Below are 18506 nucleotides of genomic sequence, written 5' to 3'. Positions count from 1 at the left end.
TTACTAAATCGTTCTGGATAATTGAAATTCATAAGTTGGCTGCATTTCTGAGCCCTAACTTTATTCGCGGAGGCATCGGTGAAGGCCTGATGGATTTTCGGATTTTTCACATCTGTCTATACTCTCGCTGTACAGGTACTCTAGGTTACGCAGTATCGGGTCCGCGAAATATTTGTCCCCGTGCTCAGTGATGCAGTTGAGCCTGGGTGGCGCTTCCTCGATCCATGTGCAGTTCCGTCTTATCAGCGGCGCGGCGCGGCGCGGCGCGGCGACTGGAGGCCGGTGGCGCCAGAAGCCCCAGCGCCAGCGTCGCGAGCCCCCGGCGGCGGCCGCGGATTGCGGTTTCGCGATTTCGGTCGCCGCGGCGCCTCCGCTTCCCGCTCCCCGATTCCGATTCCGATCGTCGGAGATTCTGGCGGAAATGTGCGCGCCGATATCCGTTCCTCCGACCATGTCGACTCCATGCGGAAGAGCCTTGTCCGCGCCCAATGCAACCCAGTTCGCCGCACCGGCGTTGCTCGACCTCCGTCTTTTTACATTTTTTAGTCGGAGGGGGATTACTGGGAAAATGCCGTACCATAAACCTCAAAACCAGGGTGTCTAAAAGTCCGAAAATAGCTGATTTTTTAAGGTTGGTCCGGAAGTACTGAAAAGTGCGGAAATTCCGCATGGAGGTCCGGAATTTTTTTCATTTTTCGTCATTTTTGTCGTTATTTGAGCGAGAAATTCAAATTTTTGAAATTTTTCGATTTTCGTCAACTAAAGGTGCGGAGATACTGAATTTTCTGGGAATGCACCGAAAAAGTACTGTAAAAGCACTGATTTTTGGCCAGCATGTTTTAGTAGACACTCTGGAAACGAGGTGTGAATAAGTTACGCTGGTCATAAAATCCTGTTTTCAATTGGTTTGGGGTCATCGAATAGCAAAAAAAATAATTAGATACGTTCAGACGCCATATTTTTACGTCAAATATTTACAGAGCTATTCCATATAAAAAAACACGAAGTATTACTCATCCACTGGTTTGCATAGGGACTATAGCATGTGTCACACTATCAAAATACTCCGCCAAAATATCAAGGTCAGGCGATGTGATTGGCTTATTCGACGACTTGGACCAATCACAGCACTTGACCTCGACATTTTGATGGAGTATTTTCATAGTGTGACACAGGCATATTCAAGTATTACGTAACGCACTTAGGGGGAGGGGATTTGAGCCAGCGTTACGGTACAAATGGGGAGGGGGGTTCGAGCACAGAATAAATGTTACGTAACAGATCCGAGGTGAGGGGGTGAGTACAAGAAAAATTTGAAAAAACAGTGCAAAAAATTGAAAATCCTGCCCTTTTTTCAAGCTGTTTTCTCAGCGTTTTCTTGATTTTTTGTAAAGTGGGGGGGGGGTGGGGGTGGTTTCAGGTCAGCATTACGTAATTCAAAAGGAGGGAGGACTTCGTTACGGGTGCGTTACAAGAAGAGGTACAACAATTTGAAAAGGTGCGCTACGTAACTCTTGAATAATTTTACGAGTGGATTTTAAAAATTTTTGAGATTTTATACGTGTTTTGCACAAAATTTCGATGAGAAAGCATGTGTGGCGTGGTGCTTAATTTCTTACCCAGTCTGGTGGTCCTGGTCCATCACTGAAATAAATTTGTCCAAAATTCGGCAACTGAGGAGTGTTGCAAATCACAATGCAGTTTTGGCGCCATTTCTCCGGGATATTTTCGATGACTTGATACCCGATCCGTCACCTTTCCGATGCCAGATCGGGGTTGCACAGCGGTCTCTTGTAATTTGGGCGTCGCGAACGGCAAAGGGGGATTGTTCGCGATCGTGTTTTCGAACCGAGGTCCGTCGTGTCCAGATCTGATTACCTTGTTCTACGCCGGAAACTTCTTGTCCCCCTTCGTTGCAGGTCTACACTTTCAATGAAATTTTTCTTCTGCCTTCTTTTTTTTTTTTTTTTTTTTTTTTTTTTGAATCTTCGCGCTTCCCCCGCTCGAATCTTGAATGTACGTGATTCGTCCGCATGTTAACAACGGAAATTTACATGTCGGTACCCGAGTTGTCGGATTTCTGCTAAAATTCACAAACCTGACACAGATGCGTAGTCCTTCTTCCTTCAGTAGTCAAAACTTTTTTCTTCTTTTTTTTTTTATTTATTTATTTTTTTATCAATGTGAATACCTAGATCGGTGATCAAATCTAACACTGGTTGTTTTTGATAAAGAAAACCGTGGTATACGGACAAAAATGCATTCCAGGTCAAGTTTGATTAATATTTGTCGAAAAACTTTTGTTCCTCTTTGTTTTTATTTGAGGACCTCTATCACATAGAGGCGATCATTTTGAGTTGCGCGTGGAGGGGGGGGTTAAAACTGAAGTGTCGACTCATTTGCATCTTAAGTATTTTTTTCCGCAGTATCCTATTTGGAGTGAAGGCGTCTAAAATCGTAAATTTTGGACTATCCCGGTGCTTCGTGTCTCTTGGTCCGTATTTATGAGGGGCAAATTTTCTGCTTGTTATAGCAAAATTTTGTCACATGCCTATCCAGTTAATGAATCACCAAGACGTTACTTATCGTCTAGTATCGGAGAACTTAATTTGCGTCACAAAGTTGGACGTATTTCCGCCAAACGGAACTATTGCATTATGACGTGAGCCCTGTTATGCATATATTCTTGTCGGTCTCAGGGCTCATGTTTTAATGCGCATAGTTCCGTTTGGCAGAAATGCGTCCAGTTCTCCTCGAGAGTTACACTTCCGCCTTCAATTACGCGCTTTTAAATCAAAAGAAACTAGTTTCATAGTAACATGGGTCCTGTCACGCATGTATTCTTATGGGTCTAAGGGCCCACGTCATAATGGAGATAGTACCTTTTAATTTTAGTGCGTGAAATTAGGCCCGAGGCACACCCCGTTTCAGCTTATTTCCTCCGCCGCACGCCGCGCTAGGCCGACTCATGAAAGGCAACTTTGAGCTCGGGTCCAGGGGAAGTCACAGCGTCGAAAAGGCGGGAGAGAGAGGGTGGGAGCTGGGGGTTTGGAAAATGAAAAGCCCCTATTTTCGCGAACGGTTGCTGTGATGATTTCGTTAGACCCGCCGCGTGCCGGGACTGCCCGAAGGCACTCAACGGCGTTGCGGCCTTTCGACTACGCACCGCAGCTTTGAGGGAAAGTGTATCAAAAATTAAGACCGGAGGAACAGGGTGGCATGAAACGTAAGAAAGAAATGAAAGATTGGAAATTTCAGTGGAATATTTCATGAAATTTCACGAAGCTGTAAAATATTTCATATTTTTCGGGGGCTGGCTAGAGTATGAAACCCGCACTCTAACACAAAAAAATAGAAGAAAGTCACATTTTTTACATTTTGTGAATCGTGGAAAGGACCCCGCATTTTTCATTATCTTTCATAAATTTGTGAAATTTCATGAAATATTTTACCTGAAATTTCAAGATTTTAGTTTTCATGGAATTTTGCGACCCTTGCAGGTAGAATAACTCACCATTAGCAAATGACCCAGAATTGCTTTGAAAAAAGGTGAGGCTGAGGTAAATTTCAGCGCGAAACGCTTTTCTAAGCTTAAAAAAGCTACCAACAGCTTTTTGACTATCCCCCCCCCCCAGGATGCGCCAAATTTTAGGTGGCCCCGTGTCCCCTTAGTAAATATTTTACTTTCTCCCCTTATTTTCAGTGTAGTTGTGTGCCTTTCCTTCCGATGACCTCTAAATGCACTTGCGTGCTTTTCGAAGCTAATTGCACTAATTTGCAATTAGGGACTAATATTTCTTGTTCAGTGCAGAAACAACGAATGCGCCATCAGATTCCCCGTGCAAATAGACTTTATGCGAGTAGGCTTCTATGGACGAACCTGAAATAATGGTTATCTTTAACTCATTTTTTTCCGAAGATGTGGGTTGGTTCCTTGCTGATTAACTCGGTCCAATTGCACTGAAAGAAAATTCTCGGCGTTTTTACCAAGGTCCGTTGGTACCGTTACCATCTCACTTTGTTTACCAATTATTGGTAATTTTACCAAGACAGACTGGTAAGCTTACCCAAAAACCGGTAGTTTTACCGTTTTTTTTTCAGGTAAGAATACCACTTTTATTGGTAATCAATTCCCGGTAACTTTGCCATTTTATCTCGGTATTTCTACCACAGTCGATAAAAAATATTGGCGTTTTTTCCGGGGTCCAGTAAAATTACCGAGAAAGTCAATAATTTTACCGAGATTTCTCGGTACCCGGACCGAGTCACCGGTTACCAAGATTTCTCGGTAAAATTCCCAAATCCATAAATGGTAATTTTATCAAAGAAAAACTGGGACCGAATAGAACCTTGAATTCTTGGTAATTTTACCCTTTTCTTAGTAAATACACCGAAATTTTTCTTTCAGTGTGTAGTCTAATCCCACTCCTCCGATCCCCAGGATTTTTTGGCAACAGTGGGCCCTTTCTCTCGACGCAGTGTCAAGAGCGGCTCAAGGGGTTGACGCGGGGCCAGTCAAGTGTCGACTGTTTTTATCTGGCTGGCGCTCCCGGCTCCCGGATGCACCCCCCTCCCCCCCTTTCTTTGGGCCGGGGAGTGGGGTAATATCTTCACTTGTTGAGTTGTCGCGCGCCAATATCATAATTATTATTACTGGCTGAGCGTCGCCCTTCTCTAGTGGCCGCGTGCCCCCTCCCCCTCCGCCCCCGAGCTTCGGTCCTTGCGGGCAACCGCCCCTCTTCTTGCGTTTTAGCCGGGACGGTCGCCCGGGCCCGAGAAGGGATTGTTTTCTTTTCCTCGCGTAAACACTGACAACAGATTAACCAAAGCTCAGCTTATGCCGTGACTGTCACATCGCACGCAATGTCACCTCCTTGTCAGTGGAATATTTCACTAGTTTTACAGAGTATTTGCTGTTCGGGCGTTTTTCTCTACACTGAAAAAAAGTACGGGCTGTATAGACGGATCGTCCGTTTCGGGCTCAGAGGCCGAAAGTTCCAGGTGCTGGAACCGTAGATTTGATTGCTCCAGGTGCTACGCCCGGAACGCGGACGGGATATGTATATAACCCGTAGGCACAGGTTTCACGCCTGGAGGTTTTTTTCTTCTTTTTTTTCAGTGTAAAAACTTTGTTCCCTCAGTTCTTTCGTGTATATTTGATTCGCTAACGAACCATTGTGCAAGTCGCGGAATCATGGCCTACTATGCCATGTAGTAGGCCCAAGTGCACTTGGGTGCTCTGCGGTTCCCAAACGCCAGGTCCGGATTGAGGTCGGCTCATGAGGAGCAGCAGTGCTAGGCGTCATCGCAACAAGGGCGCTAAAATCATGTAGAGGGAATAGAAAAAATGAGGAAAAAGAAGTAGAGATAAAAAAGTGATTCACCGAGAAACACGAAAATTATAACGTGGTCATCCCCCTGCATGATTCTGTCCGGTTCTGAAAAACACTCCTTTCAATCACTCGATTGAACAGCAATAAACTATTTTAGTAACCTATTAAAAGGTATCGCTCACTTAAAGTTCGACGTCAGATTTGCTGCTTATGGAAGAAACATACCGGAGAGCCCGAATGGTTATTAGAAAACACACTTTAATCTAACATCCTAAATTTTGTTTACTCATTAGACCATCCATAATTGACATGGTACCTTCTACTTGAGCCTCGCCTTCAATTTCGTCACATAGGCAACAAACCTACTGCGGAGCACGAACAGTTATCTCGTTGAGAAACACACAATTTTATTGCCAGGAGCTTTGATTGATCCCATCTGCTCTGTTCGTCCTTTAAATCGTGCAGTATGCTTAACACCTTATTTCTAGCAGGGATTCTTAGAGAAGGACGTGAGAAAACCTAACCTTCAAGCAAAATTCTCGCAGATTCCCTCTCGAGAATGATTTCATTTGGTCCAAAGCGTTTGTTCCCTCCTCATATTTTTGTGTTGTATAAACACAATCTTTGAATTGAATTCATGCATATGAAACATGTGCAACCTTTTGCGAGGATGTTTGCTCATTTAATTTAAGTTTTCTCACGTCTCCCTCTGGGCAAACCTGCTTCCCGGTGACTGAGAAAAGCTCCGCACGAAAAGCGGTGATTTTGAAATAACGCAATATGGACAACGCAAATCGTAAATTAAGAAGATAATTTTAGATATTTTCTGATGTGTTCTGCGTGGTCTTCTTGCGATTTCACCTTTTCCAAGTCTCCCCATTTTGCTATGTCTCTTCGATGGAAACAAAAGTCTCTTGGGTCTAGAGTCTCCAGGCTTTTGAAAACATTAACAAAAATGTATGAGGAACTTGGAGGACAAGGTGCATAAGTACAGTTTTTGATATTTCGAGAAATACCTGTTTGAAGTTTCGAAATTACATGGATCCGTACGGCGGAAAGAAAGTTCAAACTGACTTCTTCATGCTTGAAAATTGGAATTTGGGAGCGAATTTTTCACAGAACATACATTAGGCCTAGTTTCCTGTAAAATCATTAATATCTCAATTTCTTCAAAAACTGCACTTCGGCGCCTTGTCCTTCAAGCCGCTCAAATACTCTTGATTCAATCGGATTTTTGTTTGAATTGAAAGCCAAACCTCTTAATTTAAGCGGATTTCATTTGATCCAAGGAAAAATCCGATTGTATCAAGTGCATTTTTCTTGTCAGAATTTTTAAGAGTCTGAACTCTGGATCCGAGAGACTGTTTTTCCAGTGTTGTCTGCTACAAACACATTTTTCCGCGAATTTAGATCATCCACTAATTATACGAAGAAACCGCATCAAGTCAGACGCTCTGCGTAAATAAAAATTTCTGAGGAGAATTATGTGGTGCGATGCTGGAATCTCTATTATACGCGGTGAAACATGCATATTTATACTTGTTTAACCTCGAGCATCATGTTGCCAAATCGTCATAAAACCTCGCAGATTTCCCAACAGAATTCGAATATCTAGATCCCGCCCGCGCGACTTGGTACAACGCTGCCTGTCAGAAATGCACACATGTAAACTGATCCGTGTTTTTAATTATGGTTCGCGACGTGTTTACGTGCGATTAAAATATATTTTCCGTAATTATAATAATTAAAAATTAACTTTGTGTCTCACATTCAGCATTCATGCAAACCTCATCTGTTTTTTGTATATATTTTCCAGGCCGCTGACCATGAAGACGACACTGCTTCCGTAACCTCAGTTGGCGTAAGAATATTTTTATTTCTTTTTTCTCTCCATCATTTTCCTTCTGATGATGCCCCTTTTCTTCCTGTAGGTCTTTGGAAGCCCAGTTACCATCATAATAATTCAGGAAATCCTACCTCAGGCATCTATAAGTTCGGAATTTCTGGAAAGTCCGGAAATAGTACTGATTTTTAAAGGGCGGTCCGGAAGTACTGAAAAAATCGCGTAAATTCCGCCAGAAAATCCGGAATTTTTTTCATTTTTTTATCATATTTTTGCAATTTGAGCGAGAAATTAAAAAAAATGTTGAATTTCGTCAAATGGCGGCACTGAAAAATCGCTGAATTTTTCTGTTGAGGAGGTATGGAATTTCTTTGGAATGTACTGAAAAAGCACTTTAGAAATAGGTACTGATTTTTGGCCAGCCTGTTTTAGTAGACACCCTGTACCTATTCCTGTAAGAAAGAGAGAGAAAGGAAAATAATGATACCTCAACTTCGTGAATCAGTTTTGCACACGAAAGCTCAGGACGTATTATGCTAAAAGGAACTATGTTGTACGTTACTCTTAATATAGATACGTCCAATTCAGTGAAGTGTATGCACGAGGCATCATTATTCTTTAAAAAAAAATTAATTAAACAATTATCTTAAAATCGGGAAGGACGAAGTAGTAATCACCATAATAGAAATTGATTTTTTAAATGATCTCTTCCTTTTAGAGCAATAATTTTTTTAAACAAAGCTCTGTTCATACTTTTTCGTCAACAGCAAAGTGTAAATATTCAATCGTCGAAATCGCTCGATAAAAATAATAATGCCCTCTGCCCTTATTGAAGCGACGAGCTCGGAATAATTTAGAAGCTACTATTTTTTTGTCTTTGACCTAACTTTACTGTATTTGGCGCAAGTTGATTCTAATACGACACGAATTAATTTCAAAATGCCTGAATTGCCGAAAAGTTGGAGTTTCTTTTAACTCGGATTGTCTTCATTATGGGAACAGAATGTTATTATTTTTAACGGTTATTTTTCTTTACCTAACAATCCCGATTTTCGAAAATTCGAAAATTTTTATTTAGTGATCAATCTGAAATCAACAGTAATCACAGAGACAATATATTTGGACGCATTTATGCTAAAAGGAACTATGTTCCACGCAAACCCTATGTACATAGTTCCTTTTAGCATAAATACGTCCATTTTAGAGACCGCGCACCAACAATCTCAGCAATACAATCGCGCGAGGCAAAAGTTGAATGAAGAGGTCATCGCTATTGATAAGCATCTTGTTGAGCATAAAACGAAATAAAATTCGCCGCATGATGACTGTTGAATGTCGGGGTGAGCACTGTGTAAGGTGGGTTTTTGCGAATTAACTTGATTTCTAAACCCATTGCGCAAGTTTCTATTCATCAATCATCATGAGGCGAACCAGAAAGTTGACTCTCGAAAGTACTCTGAGGAAAGATAGTAATAATGCAGGGTCCCAAATGGACTGCATTATGCAATTTCGAACTATAAATTCTAACTCTTATGGAAAAACACTTGTGTGCATAGGGAAACTAATGGCACATACGTTGTTTTTAAACCGGGCGAGAATGTATAGTTCCAAAATGCAAAATGTAGTCCAAATACATATTGTCTCTAGCAAGGAACATGTCGATGATTATTCACTTTGACGCTTTTCTCATTTCAGTCGGACGCCAAATCGAGGGAATGGATGATCCAGTCGGCGCGATCGGAATATCAGACGCTTGCCAAATTAGCTGCGGAAAATCCGAGACTCGTCCGTTTCAAGGTAAAAATGCATGAGAGAATTTACCCATATTGATCTTGCTTGTGAACTTTCGTGTTACATGTCGGTCAATTAGTTATTGTCGAAAATACTCTCAAATCTCTCACTCGAACCCTGAGCTCGTGCGATTCCAAGGGGTTGCTCGAGCATTACGTAAGGGAGGGAAAGAAAGAGCCTGAGTTTAGCCTACGGAGTCTTACGAGGGAAAGGGGGCGCTATCCTCCATTTAAAAAAAAAACAACAACAACAACACCCAAAACACCCTGTCACCCAACATTAGCGTGAGCTCATTTTTCGAAAATCTAATATGAATCATCAAGGTGACAATTTTTAATCAAAAATCCATCACAATTTTTTTTTTCGGGGGGGGGGGGGAGGGAGGAATTTGCGTTATGAGGGAAAAGGGAGTAAAAAAAAAACAAAATTAGCTAGGTCTTTTATCGGCTCTCCAACTTTGGCCACCATTTTCCAAGATGTCCGTTAAAAGTTGATTTTTCATTATTTTCACATTTTGCAGAGGCTCTAATGATCCTATGCAGCGTTATTTGGCCCCGAAAGCAAAACGTTTCGAGCCGTCCATTCCGTCGCAGCCAAATACCTAACGGTTGCGGCATAACGCCTAGGATAAGATCGCTACTCGATTTTTTATCGGGTGTCGTTGTCTTTTGCAGCTGAAAATGAGCCTATAACAACTTAAACCGTTCTGCCTTTTTAGTTTTTTTATAAAATTTTAGCCCTTGGTCCTTATTCCGTCGCATCTCGCTGTAGATCCCCCTTAGAGTTAGACTAATGCAGACTCGAAGTCCGACTCGGGGATATTTTATCGATTTTTTTTATATTTTTTATAGTTTTCTTCTATTATTATTCGATCCCAAGCGTAGGGGATCGAAAGCCCCCTATTAGTGAAGTACGATTCGGCGATGCAGATAATGATCGAGACTGAACATTGTTACGTAGTCGAATCCGCTGTCGATCTGGTTAGCGCTGTCTGTTTTGGCATCATCTTCATCTATTTCAAATCGCTTCTCGTCGGGAGAACCTTATGGAATTCGCCGCAACGGCAACGCTCCTCGAGCAGATTAGTATAGGATACGATTTTAAGTGGTCTGTGTTTACAAGAAACAATCAAAACAGGCTTGTAAAACAACGCGCACGCCAACCGTAAAAGAATTCGGATTTCGCCCACCGAGCCTAACAATAGGACGTATTTCGGCCAAACGGAACTATGTGTATCATGACGTGAGCCCCGTTTCTCGTATATTCTTATGGGTCTCAGGGCTCATGTTTTAATGCACATAGTTCCGTATGGCAGAAATACGTCCAATTGAGGGAAACTACGGGATTTCGGGCGGCGCCACGCTATAAGTTGGGTGCCGATGACTATCGACACGGATGTCTTACCTGGAAGGGCATTGTAAAACGACTAAATCTCGACGTAAAAAATTCGGACAGGTGGCACCCGGTCTCGAGGAAATTCCTGGCCACTAATGGATGAGCCTCAAGGCCCTGGCCTCATTCCGTTTATGACGTCACACCCCACACCCCCACTGACCTCTTATCCGGGTGGTCTATGTCTTGTATGTTTCCAAAATTCTCACGCCGTCCTCGTCCCGTTGGAAAGAAATCGCCTGTTCAACGAGGGTGACATGTCCACAAATCGCTCAAAATGAGTCAGTTTTGCTAGGCATAGAATAGCATTTTGATGGTTTAAGCTCACGGATCAGTAAAAATACTTAAATTTGACCGAACGCATAGTTTCTACGTTCAGTACTAACGGAGATATCGCCCCTCGAAAAACATGGTGTTGGACGCCATCCACCGCGGAACTACATCCCTCATCCAATGGTTTCTGCCACCAATGATTCAGCAATCAGTGATGCACACCTTTTCATTGGTGGTAACTCACGCGGATGAAACCGAGGTAGGAGGAACCAAGCATGCATGTACCCGTACCCCTGCGGTGGATGACGTCAAGCACTGTTTTATGAAGGACCATCTCCGTTAATACTGGACGTGAAAACTTGGCGTTTTTGGCGGATCCATTCGTTGCTGATCTATGATCTAAATTCCTAAAATCGCCCAAAAAAAGGGGGAAAAAAAACGATTCCGTGATCAGGGCAAATAACTCCAAAGAGAAATGTTTTTCTCTGTAGATTTTTTTTGCGAAAGGGAGCCAACTCTACCTCCCTTTAAATGACCATGTTGGTGAGTGAAACATGGTATCAACATGGCACCAAAGCGGTCAAATTGCCCAACGGTGACCAACATAGAGAAACCAACATGGTCTCAATATTGCTCCCCGTTGGTAATATGCTGGTCACTGTTGGAGAATCTGATCAATTCGGTGCTATGTCGGTAAAATTGGTGACACCATGATCTTAAGTAGGTACTATCATGGTCGTTTCCTAAAGGATGATAATTCGTTGTTTTTCGCGAATTGCGCGATTTTCAGAGTCTATGAGGATCTGCGTGTCCTTGGTACACATTTTCAAAGCTTTGAATTTTTTTTCTTTAAATCTTGCTTAAGTTTTACTTGGTTAAAACTCAAATTTTAAGAAATAGAATAATCAGTTTTAAATTTTTTATTATTTTAATAACAATTTTGATAGGGAAAAATCAAATTTACGAATGTAGGGCGATTGATGACTTCCATTTTTAGCGTGTGAGCTCGGCGCCCCCCCTCCCCCCTACATTTCTCAGCCCTTTGTTGCGGCGTAAGCCAAAGGCTTTTTTGTCCGAACGGGCACGGGCGAAATATTCATGAGAGCGGCCGTCCCACTGCGAACAGGTGCGAGCGGTGCGGGCCGTCCAAGTGCCCAAGTGCGCTCGTCATTAACATTTCACCTAGGACGACGGCTCGCTCGGGCTTGGATCCCGTCCCGGGGTCCGTTCCCAACCGACCGGGGACGGCGGGACCCGCCAACACCTGCGCGCGCTCACGCTGTCGCGCCTCATTCGCCGAACGCCCCGTTGACGTGTGGTGTGCCGTGTGATGCGGGCTCCAAAACGGACAGCCGGCCCACGCCTCCGTAAAGCCTCAGCGCCAAACTCACGCTTCGATTGGAATCGGCAAGGAATCAACAAGGAATGAACCCGTTGCAAACAAATTTTAAGGTTAGAAAATTGTACCATTTTCAGGGTGTTGACAAATCCGGAATTTTACAGGAAGTCCGGAAAAAGTACTGATTTTTTAAGGGCGGTCCGGATGCACTGTAAAAGTGCGGAAATTCCGCAAGAAGGTCCGGAATTTTTGTTAAGTTCGTCGCAATTTGAGAAAGAAATCTAAATTTTTGAAATTTTTCGAATTGAAGCCGCTGAAAAAGTACTGAATTTTTCTGTTGTGAAGGTCCTGAAATTTTGGGAATGTACTGAAAAAGTACTGATTTTTGGCCAGCTTGATTTAGTAGACACCCTGATTTTACTTTAAGAATAAGGCTCTCATTGGCTCTCTGGTCAAATTGTACTCCTTACGGCTGTTGTGTCCGAAACAACGTCAATTTTTGCGTAATTACGGCTTTCTCATCTCGGTTTTTTACAGAAAAGACAAATTTGCTGTTTTAGCTGTTTCAGTGATTTTCATCTATAAGAGATCAGACAAATTTTAAAAGAGACTCGATTTCAAAAAATTTAGCTTTACAACTCCCTTCGCTATGCGGCAGTTGGGCCAGGAACTAGTCTCGAGTCTGTTCCAAATGTTCACCTGTGACATTCTATCGTTTTTGAAGTTGAATGCTTAAAAAACGCATATTTCTTACGCAGATTGTGAAATTAGGAGTTTATCAACGCTCAAATTTTCGAAATCAAGTCTCTCTCAAAATTCGTCTGATCTCTTGCAAATAAGATTACTAAAATAGCTAAAACGGCAAAAGTCATCTTTTTTGTTTGTAAAACCAAGATTATGAGAAAACCGTAAGTGTTATAAATTGAAGTTGTTTCAGACAAAACAGTTGTAAGGAGTCCTATTCTGGCAGAGATGCAATAAGAGTCGTACTTTTAAGTATAAAATTGCGCCCTTTCCTATAACCTTTAATTGAATTTGTCTTTGTGTCCGAAACGCAACCACAAAAGCATGCAGAATATGTCACGTACGGCTATCTTGCCTAACACTAGCCTATGATATGAAAATGGAAAAAGGTCCTGTTCATAAAGTTGGAAATTAAGTTCGTTGATTTTGAATCATTAACTATTTCTGAGAGTTTTTCGGATGAACGGTGGCAATTTCTTATAGAATGGAGGCTTCTTTCAATAAAATTATTCGCCACACGCTGCCAAGCCCATTTTCTCAAAATTTAATTTTTGCCTTACGATTCTTTTCGCTATCACGGCAGAGTCACGGCAACGTCCGAGCATACATCCTGACAACTTTCGAAATAAAGATTTACACCTTAAAGGGGCCCCTTGAACCGTGGAAGCATGAAACAAGGTCTCAAAAATTGTCTTGCGAGGGCTCATGAGTGGAGTGACCGTAAGCACCATCCTAGGATCATGATCAGACTTCGAACGGAAGTCAAAGCTCCTCCATCTCTCAGTGGATAACAGTATCAACACTCAATTTCGTTCTAAATCTATTGTCTCCGTATTGAGACAATGCTTGATTAGGTGATGCTATCGACATCTAGGTGTGCGCCTCTCTATGTTTGGACAATTGTGAAATGCTCGGTCGAACGCTCCAAGATTAATGATAGAAACTTAAATACGATCAGTCAATAATATGTATTGTTTTCCCCTCCTCTGATACCTCGGTCTTTCTTCTCTTGGACGTAATGATTTAAGGTTAGGTGAGGCCCAAAATTTGAATTACTGACCTCAGGCATTGTTGTTTCGAATCTTTTTACGGACTAAAAAATTGCGAGCAGTCGGGAAGGAGATTAAAAGTTTAAAGTATCATCGAAGGTGTTCTTTTAGTAAATTGCAGGTCTGAATCTCATGCTTTTCCGCCATTCGCGATTGAGGGTGTGTGAGTACGTGCGTATTGATCGCGTCCGATCTATAATCCTGTTTTTATATCGTTTTCCATAGGTTTAAATGGCAGATCAATCGATATATCGCAGAGCACGCGCCACGCCACTGATCACAATGTAAATCATACGGGACCTCCTTTGGAAATGAGCTATTTGAGGTATATGTAGAATGAGTACCTCCTCAGCAGCCTGATTGTTGAAACTTTAACTGGCTTTGTCGGTAGATAAGATAAGAAGTAGCCCTATCTGCGCTGTGTAATGTATCGATTTTCGATTTTTGTCTTGCTGACATAAATCTCAACAACCAGGCTGCTGAGCATCATTGCTTTAGCGAATTAAAAGTACCCCATCCGCAGTGTTTCATGTTCAGGGTGGCATGAAACTTTAGAATGAAATAAAAGATTGGAAATTTAGGTAAAATATTTCATGAAATTCCACAAGGCTGCGAAATATTTCAAATTTTTAGGGGCTAGAGTATGCAACCCGCACCTTAAAACAAGAAAACAGAGGAAAGTCACAATCCTCACATTTTTCGAAACATGAAAAGGAACCGGTATTTTTCAATACATTTCATAAATTTCTGTTTCATGGAATATTTCACGTGAAATGTCAAGATTTCATTTTTCATGAAATTTTTCCACCCAGTTTATGCACCTCTATAGGTTTGCCTTCAATAACCTGTGTAGGCAAAATAAGCTACTTGAGAGTAGCAATAGTTGCTTTTAGCAGTCATTCTCAATGTTATTTCGCACTCAGGAGTAGTCACGATCATTTCTCCTGAGGAAAAGAGCGGTTTAAGGTTGTAATACGGCCTCAAGACGCAGTCTCTCGTTAAAATATTGCCGAGAAATGCACACAAGTTAAAATGGAGTCTTGAATGTTGGAATTTTATCGAAAAGCAGAGGCGCAAGTTGGCAATGCCCGGGTGCGTTGTCTTGTCAGATGCTGCGGCCACGGTGGTTGCGAATGCGGCTAAGTAAATGAATTTTAATCTAATAAACGCGAAATCTTTGATTAAGGAGCTCGAGGTGCGGTAGACCAGGACCAGAGAAAGCCCATCAGCGTTGCAAGCTCGCGTACACAGAGAAAAATATTTCTGTTCTTTCGTCACTTTTCAGTTAATATAGGGAGCGGAACACCAACAATCCTCGAGTTTTTGCGATGAATTTAGTGCAAAAAAACAATGGGAACAGCGAAAAACCGCAGAACCAATCGAAAGTTTTGGTTACTGTGTGTCTCACTCCCCATTCTAACAGAACTTGGGTGTTATTTTTTTCTCTTAGGGTGCGAACTTCTCCTTTCCGCGTCACTGGTCAAAAGTACCAGAATTTCTTACGAGTAATATTTACTAAAATTTCTTTTCATATTTGGCTTTCAGGTGTGATTTTATCTCTAATTTTCCTTCTATTGTTTGTATTTAATTTTCACTCCAGCTTCATTATTCTCTCTTTTTCTTTGAAAGTTTTACTCAGAAAGTATTTGGGCTATTTTTTTTTTCACGAAAACGCATGTCAGACGTCTTTATTTGCTGCTTTCATTTTTTGCAAAAAAGCGAGAAAGGAAGAAAGGAGGAAACCGAAAAAGTTTAGTCGTATGAGCCGAATGTCCGATGTTCCACATCATCTGAACCATAATCGGTTTGTCAAACCGAACTTTTGTTGTGGCTTATTCTTATAACCGAACGTTTAGTGTGAACTTTCGTCTCGGTTCATATCGTAGCTTCACTGGAAAAAAAAAGTTGCTTGGATCCAGAGTCCACCTCTTCACAACATTGACAAGAGAAAACATTCTTGATTCAATCGGATTTTTCCTTGAATCGAAGAGCCGAGCCTCTTGATGTAGGCGGATTTCCTTTTGATTCAAGCAAAAAGTCCGATTGAATCAATAGTATTTTTTCTTGTCAATGTTTTTAAGAGTCTAGACTTTAGATCCAAGCGACTTTTTTTCCCGCTGAATCTCTTACGCAAAGGCCTATCTCTGTTTCCACATGAGTCCTGGGAAGCATAGATTTATATGGAGAACAGGGGACACGTGTATAAATGAAAATACACCCTTACGCCAGAGGAGCGACGATAGGTATGACTCAACTTCGTTCGTCAGTTCACCTTACTCCCGAAGTTCGGTTCTACGGACCAAGAGTTTACACCGAACGTCCGGTTCATAGAACCAAAATCTTTTTTCAGTGTGAGGTCTAGGGGATCATTGCATATTTTATTGGGGTAGTGACCTGGGTTTTTCTTGGGGGGAGGAATCCGCATTTTAGCGTTACGTATTTGATGAATGGCGTCACGGTTGCGTTACGCAATTCCGGAGCGTCCCTCGGAGCATCGATTGAGGGCGTCCAATCTCGCAACCGCGAAGCCGATGATCGAGACCCGAGCGGATTGATGAATATTCAAATCGGGATGAGCATAGGGCGGTCGCGGCCCCCCGTTCCGGTCCGGGGGGGGTGGGAGGGGGTGGAGAGAGGAACAACTGTACACGGAAGGTTAATCACGCCAAGCTTGACGTTATCTGAGGCTACCGCCGCGCCCCCACCTTCACCCCACACCCCCCCTTCCCCCCGTCCCCTTTCTTGCGAGGTGATTGTTCTGGATTTCAGTAATTAACCTGCGACCGAAAAGCAGTCCCTGTCATCCCGTGAATTCTGCGTCCAATAAAATCCTCCCCTCCCCGCCGACCCCTCTCCTGCCGCCCGCTCTCCGCTTTCCTCCCCGCAGCTTTCGCCCCCCCCCCCCCCAAAGTCCTCTCGGAGGAGGTATCAGATAGAGAGAATGATCGGTTCCGTTTGCCTACCGAAACCTGTAGGAGATGCCCAGTGGAATGTATCAGTAGAGTAAAATGTATCGGTGGATGAATGGGGAATATACAGATGTTTGAAATTTGATAAATTCCCCACTAAGCGAGCTGAACATGAGGATACCCTTGGTTCATTAATTGAAGAATTATTGGAGGAAATACGACAAAATAACCAAGTCTACTAAAATGCATGTGTTTAAATGGGAAATGCCGCCAGATGACGTCACCAGGCGGTCCATTTTCTCAATTTTAAATCTATTTTTGTACTATTTCCCATAGCAGAAAAAAATTATAAAAAATACTGCGAAATCAGCTCTTCAGGCACTCTCAGATGAAGCAATAAATATTTTGCGTGCAAATTCTCCATTATGAATTCCTGCATGCTAAATACGCCGCGGCGAGAATTTCCCTTTGAAATAACCAAAAATCTCCTTTTTTTATCGGCATTCCTGTTGGTTTAAACATGCGTTTTGTCGCTTTAAAATAACCTCGGGTTAAAGAACCCTCTTGAGAGGGAGGGAAGGAGGGAGGGAGAGAGGTTGGGAGGGAGATGTGTGGATGAAAGGAGAATTTTTCCCAGTTTAGTGTACTAGTTTAAATCTGACAACCATCGGACGACCAGAAAAGTAAATTTCAGCGACCAATTTTACGCGCAACATCACTGAAAAAAAAATTACGGACTGTATAGACATACCGTCCGTCCTGGGCTCATGGCCAAAGGTTCCGGGCGCTTAAACCGTAGCTTCGATTGCTCCGAATGCAGAACCCGGAACATTCGGCCTCTGAACCCAGGACGCGAGCGGTTGGACGGTATGTCTATATAGCCCGTAAGTACGGCTTCCACGGCCGGAGTTTTTTTTTCTTCTTCTTCTTCTCAGTAAAATTGCTCAGCAATCATTTTTACGTGAGAGGTAACGTTACCTTCCGAATTTAATTTTGGTGTCACCCGATTACAATCCTTGATTGTTAGTGCGGGGCCTTTTTTCGGGAGCAAGGACTTTCAGGTCTCGATACACGATCAAATTCCGAACCAATTCCGATCAAAGTAGACCAGCTGATGACTGATGGTCACCATTCAACAGTCCTCATTAAACGAAATTGGACGGGCCGTCACATTTTGATCAGAATGGAGTGCCATCATTCATCATTTCTCGCCACACGAATCATTTCTGCCAGGATTTCGTTTGAAAATTAGGCGAGGTAACGAGGATTTCAAGACTGATGACTCCCGACATTTCGATGGTGACCGGCTCGGGAATTTGATCGTGTATCGAGGCCTTTCCGGAAAGTTCAAAATCCGGCAACCTCCGAACGACGCCAATGATGCAGGAAGAGCAGGGATGAGTATGACTGTCCCCGAAAAAAAGTAGTGACAAAAATCTACAAGCGATCCATCACGGACGCAGTGAACGACCCGTAGAAAATCAATTAGGCGATTCACGGGCAGCGACAACGAGCAGGTAGTTGGTGGCTGGTGGCGCTACGTACGGGAGACGTGACATGTGGCGTTGCTGGGCGCCCCGACTCCCCCCTCCCCCTCCCCCTCCCCCCTCCCTCTACCCCTCCTCCTCCCCCCACCCCCACCCGCGCCGCGCGCCGGGGAGGAAGGCGCCACCGGAACCCCGGAATAACATCAATCACCGGCTAAACGGGCAGAGGTATGCGAAGTTCACGCACACCGACGCAGCCTTGAATTATGATATCGGGGTGCGTGTAAAAAACCCCCGAAAAAACGGCTCATTGGGTGGCGCGCGTCCAACCATCGCGTCTGTTCAA

General features: G+C 42.9%; 1 protein-coding gene across 3 annotated transcripts in view; it reads left to right on the top strand.

Annotated features, from left to right (window-relative positions):
* The window catches only part of sowah (ankyrin repeat domain family member sosondowah), a 118840-nt gene that overhangs the window by 22574 nt on the left and 77760 nt on the right, over window positions 1–18506 (top strand). For all 3 annotated transcript variants that reach the window (XM_072296109.1, XM_072296107.1, XM_072296108.1), the window contains 2 exons: window positions 7150–7194; window positions 8872–8973. In XM_072296109.1, coding sequence (XP_072152210.1) covers window positions 7150–7194; window positions 8872–8973 — 147 coding nt within the window. The remainder of the gene's footprint in view (window positions 1–7149; window positions 7195–8871; window positions 8974–18506) is intronic.

The sequence above is a fragment of the Bemisia tabaci genome, chromosome 2 (genome assembly GCF_918797505.1).
Source record: "Bemisia tabaci chromosome 2, PGI_BMITA_v3".
In the NCBI taxonomy this organism is placed as follows: Eukaryota; Metazoa; Arthropoda; class Insecta; order Hemiptera; family Aleyrodidae; genus Bemisia; species Bemisia tabaci.
Note: the sequence above shows the minus strand (reverse complement) of the source record. Positions and strands in the feature narration are given on the sequence as shown.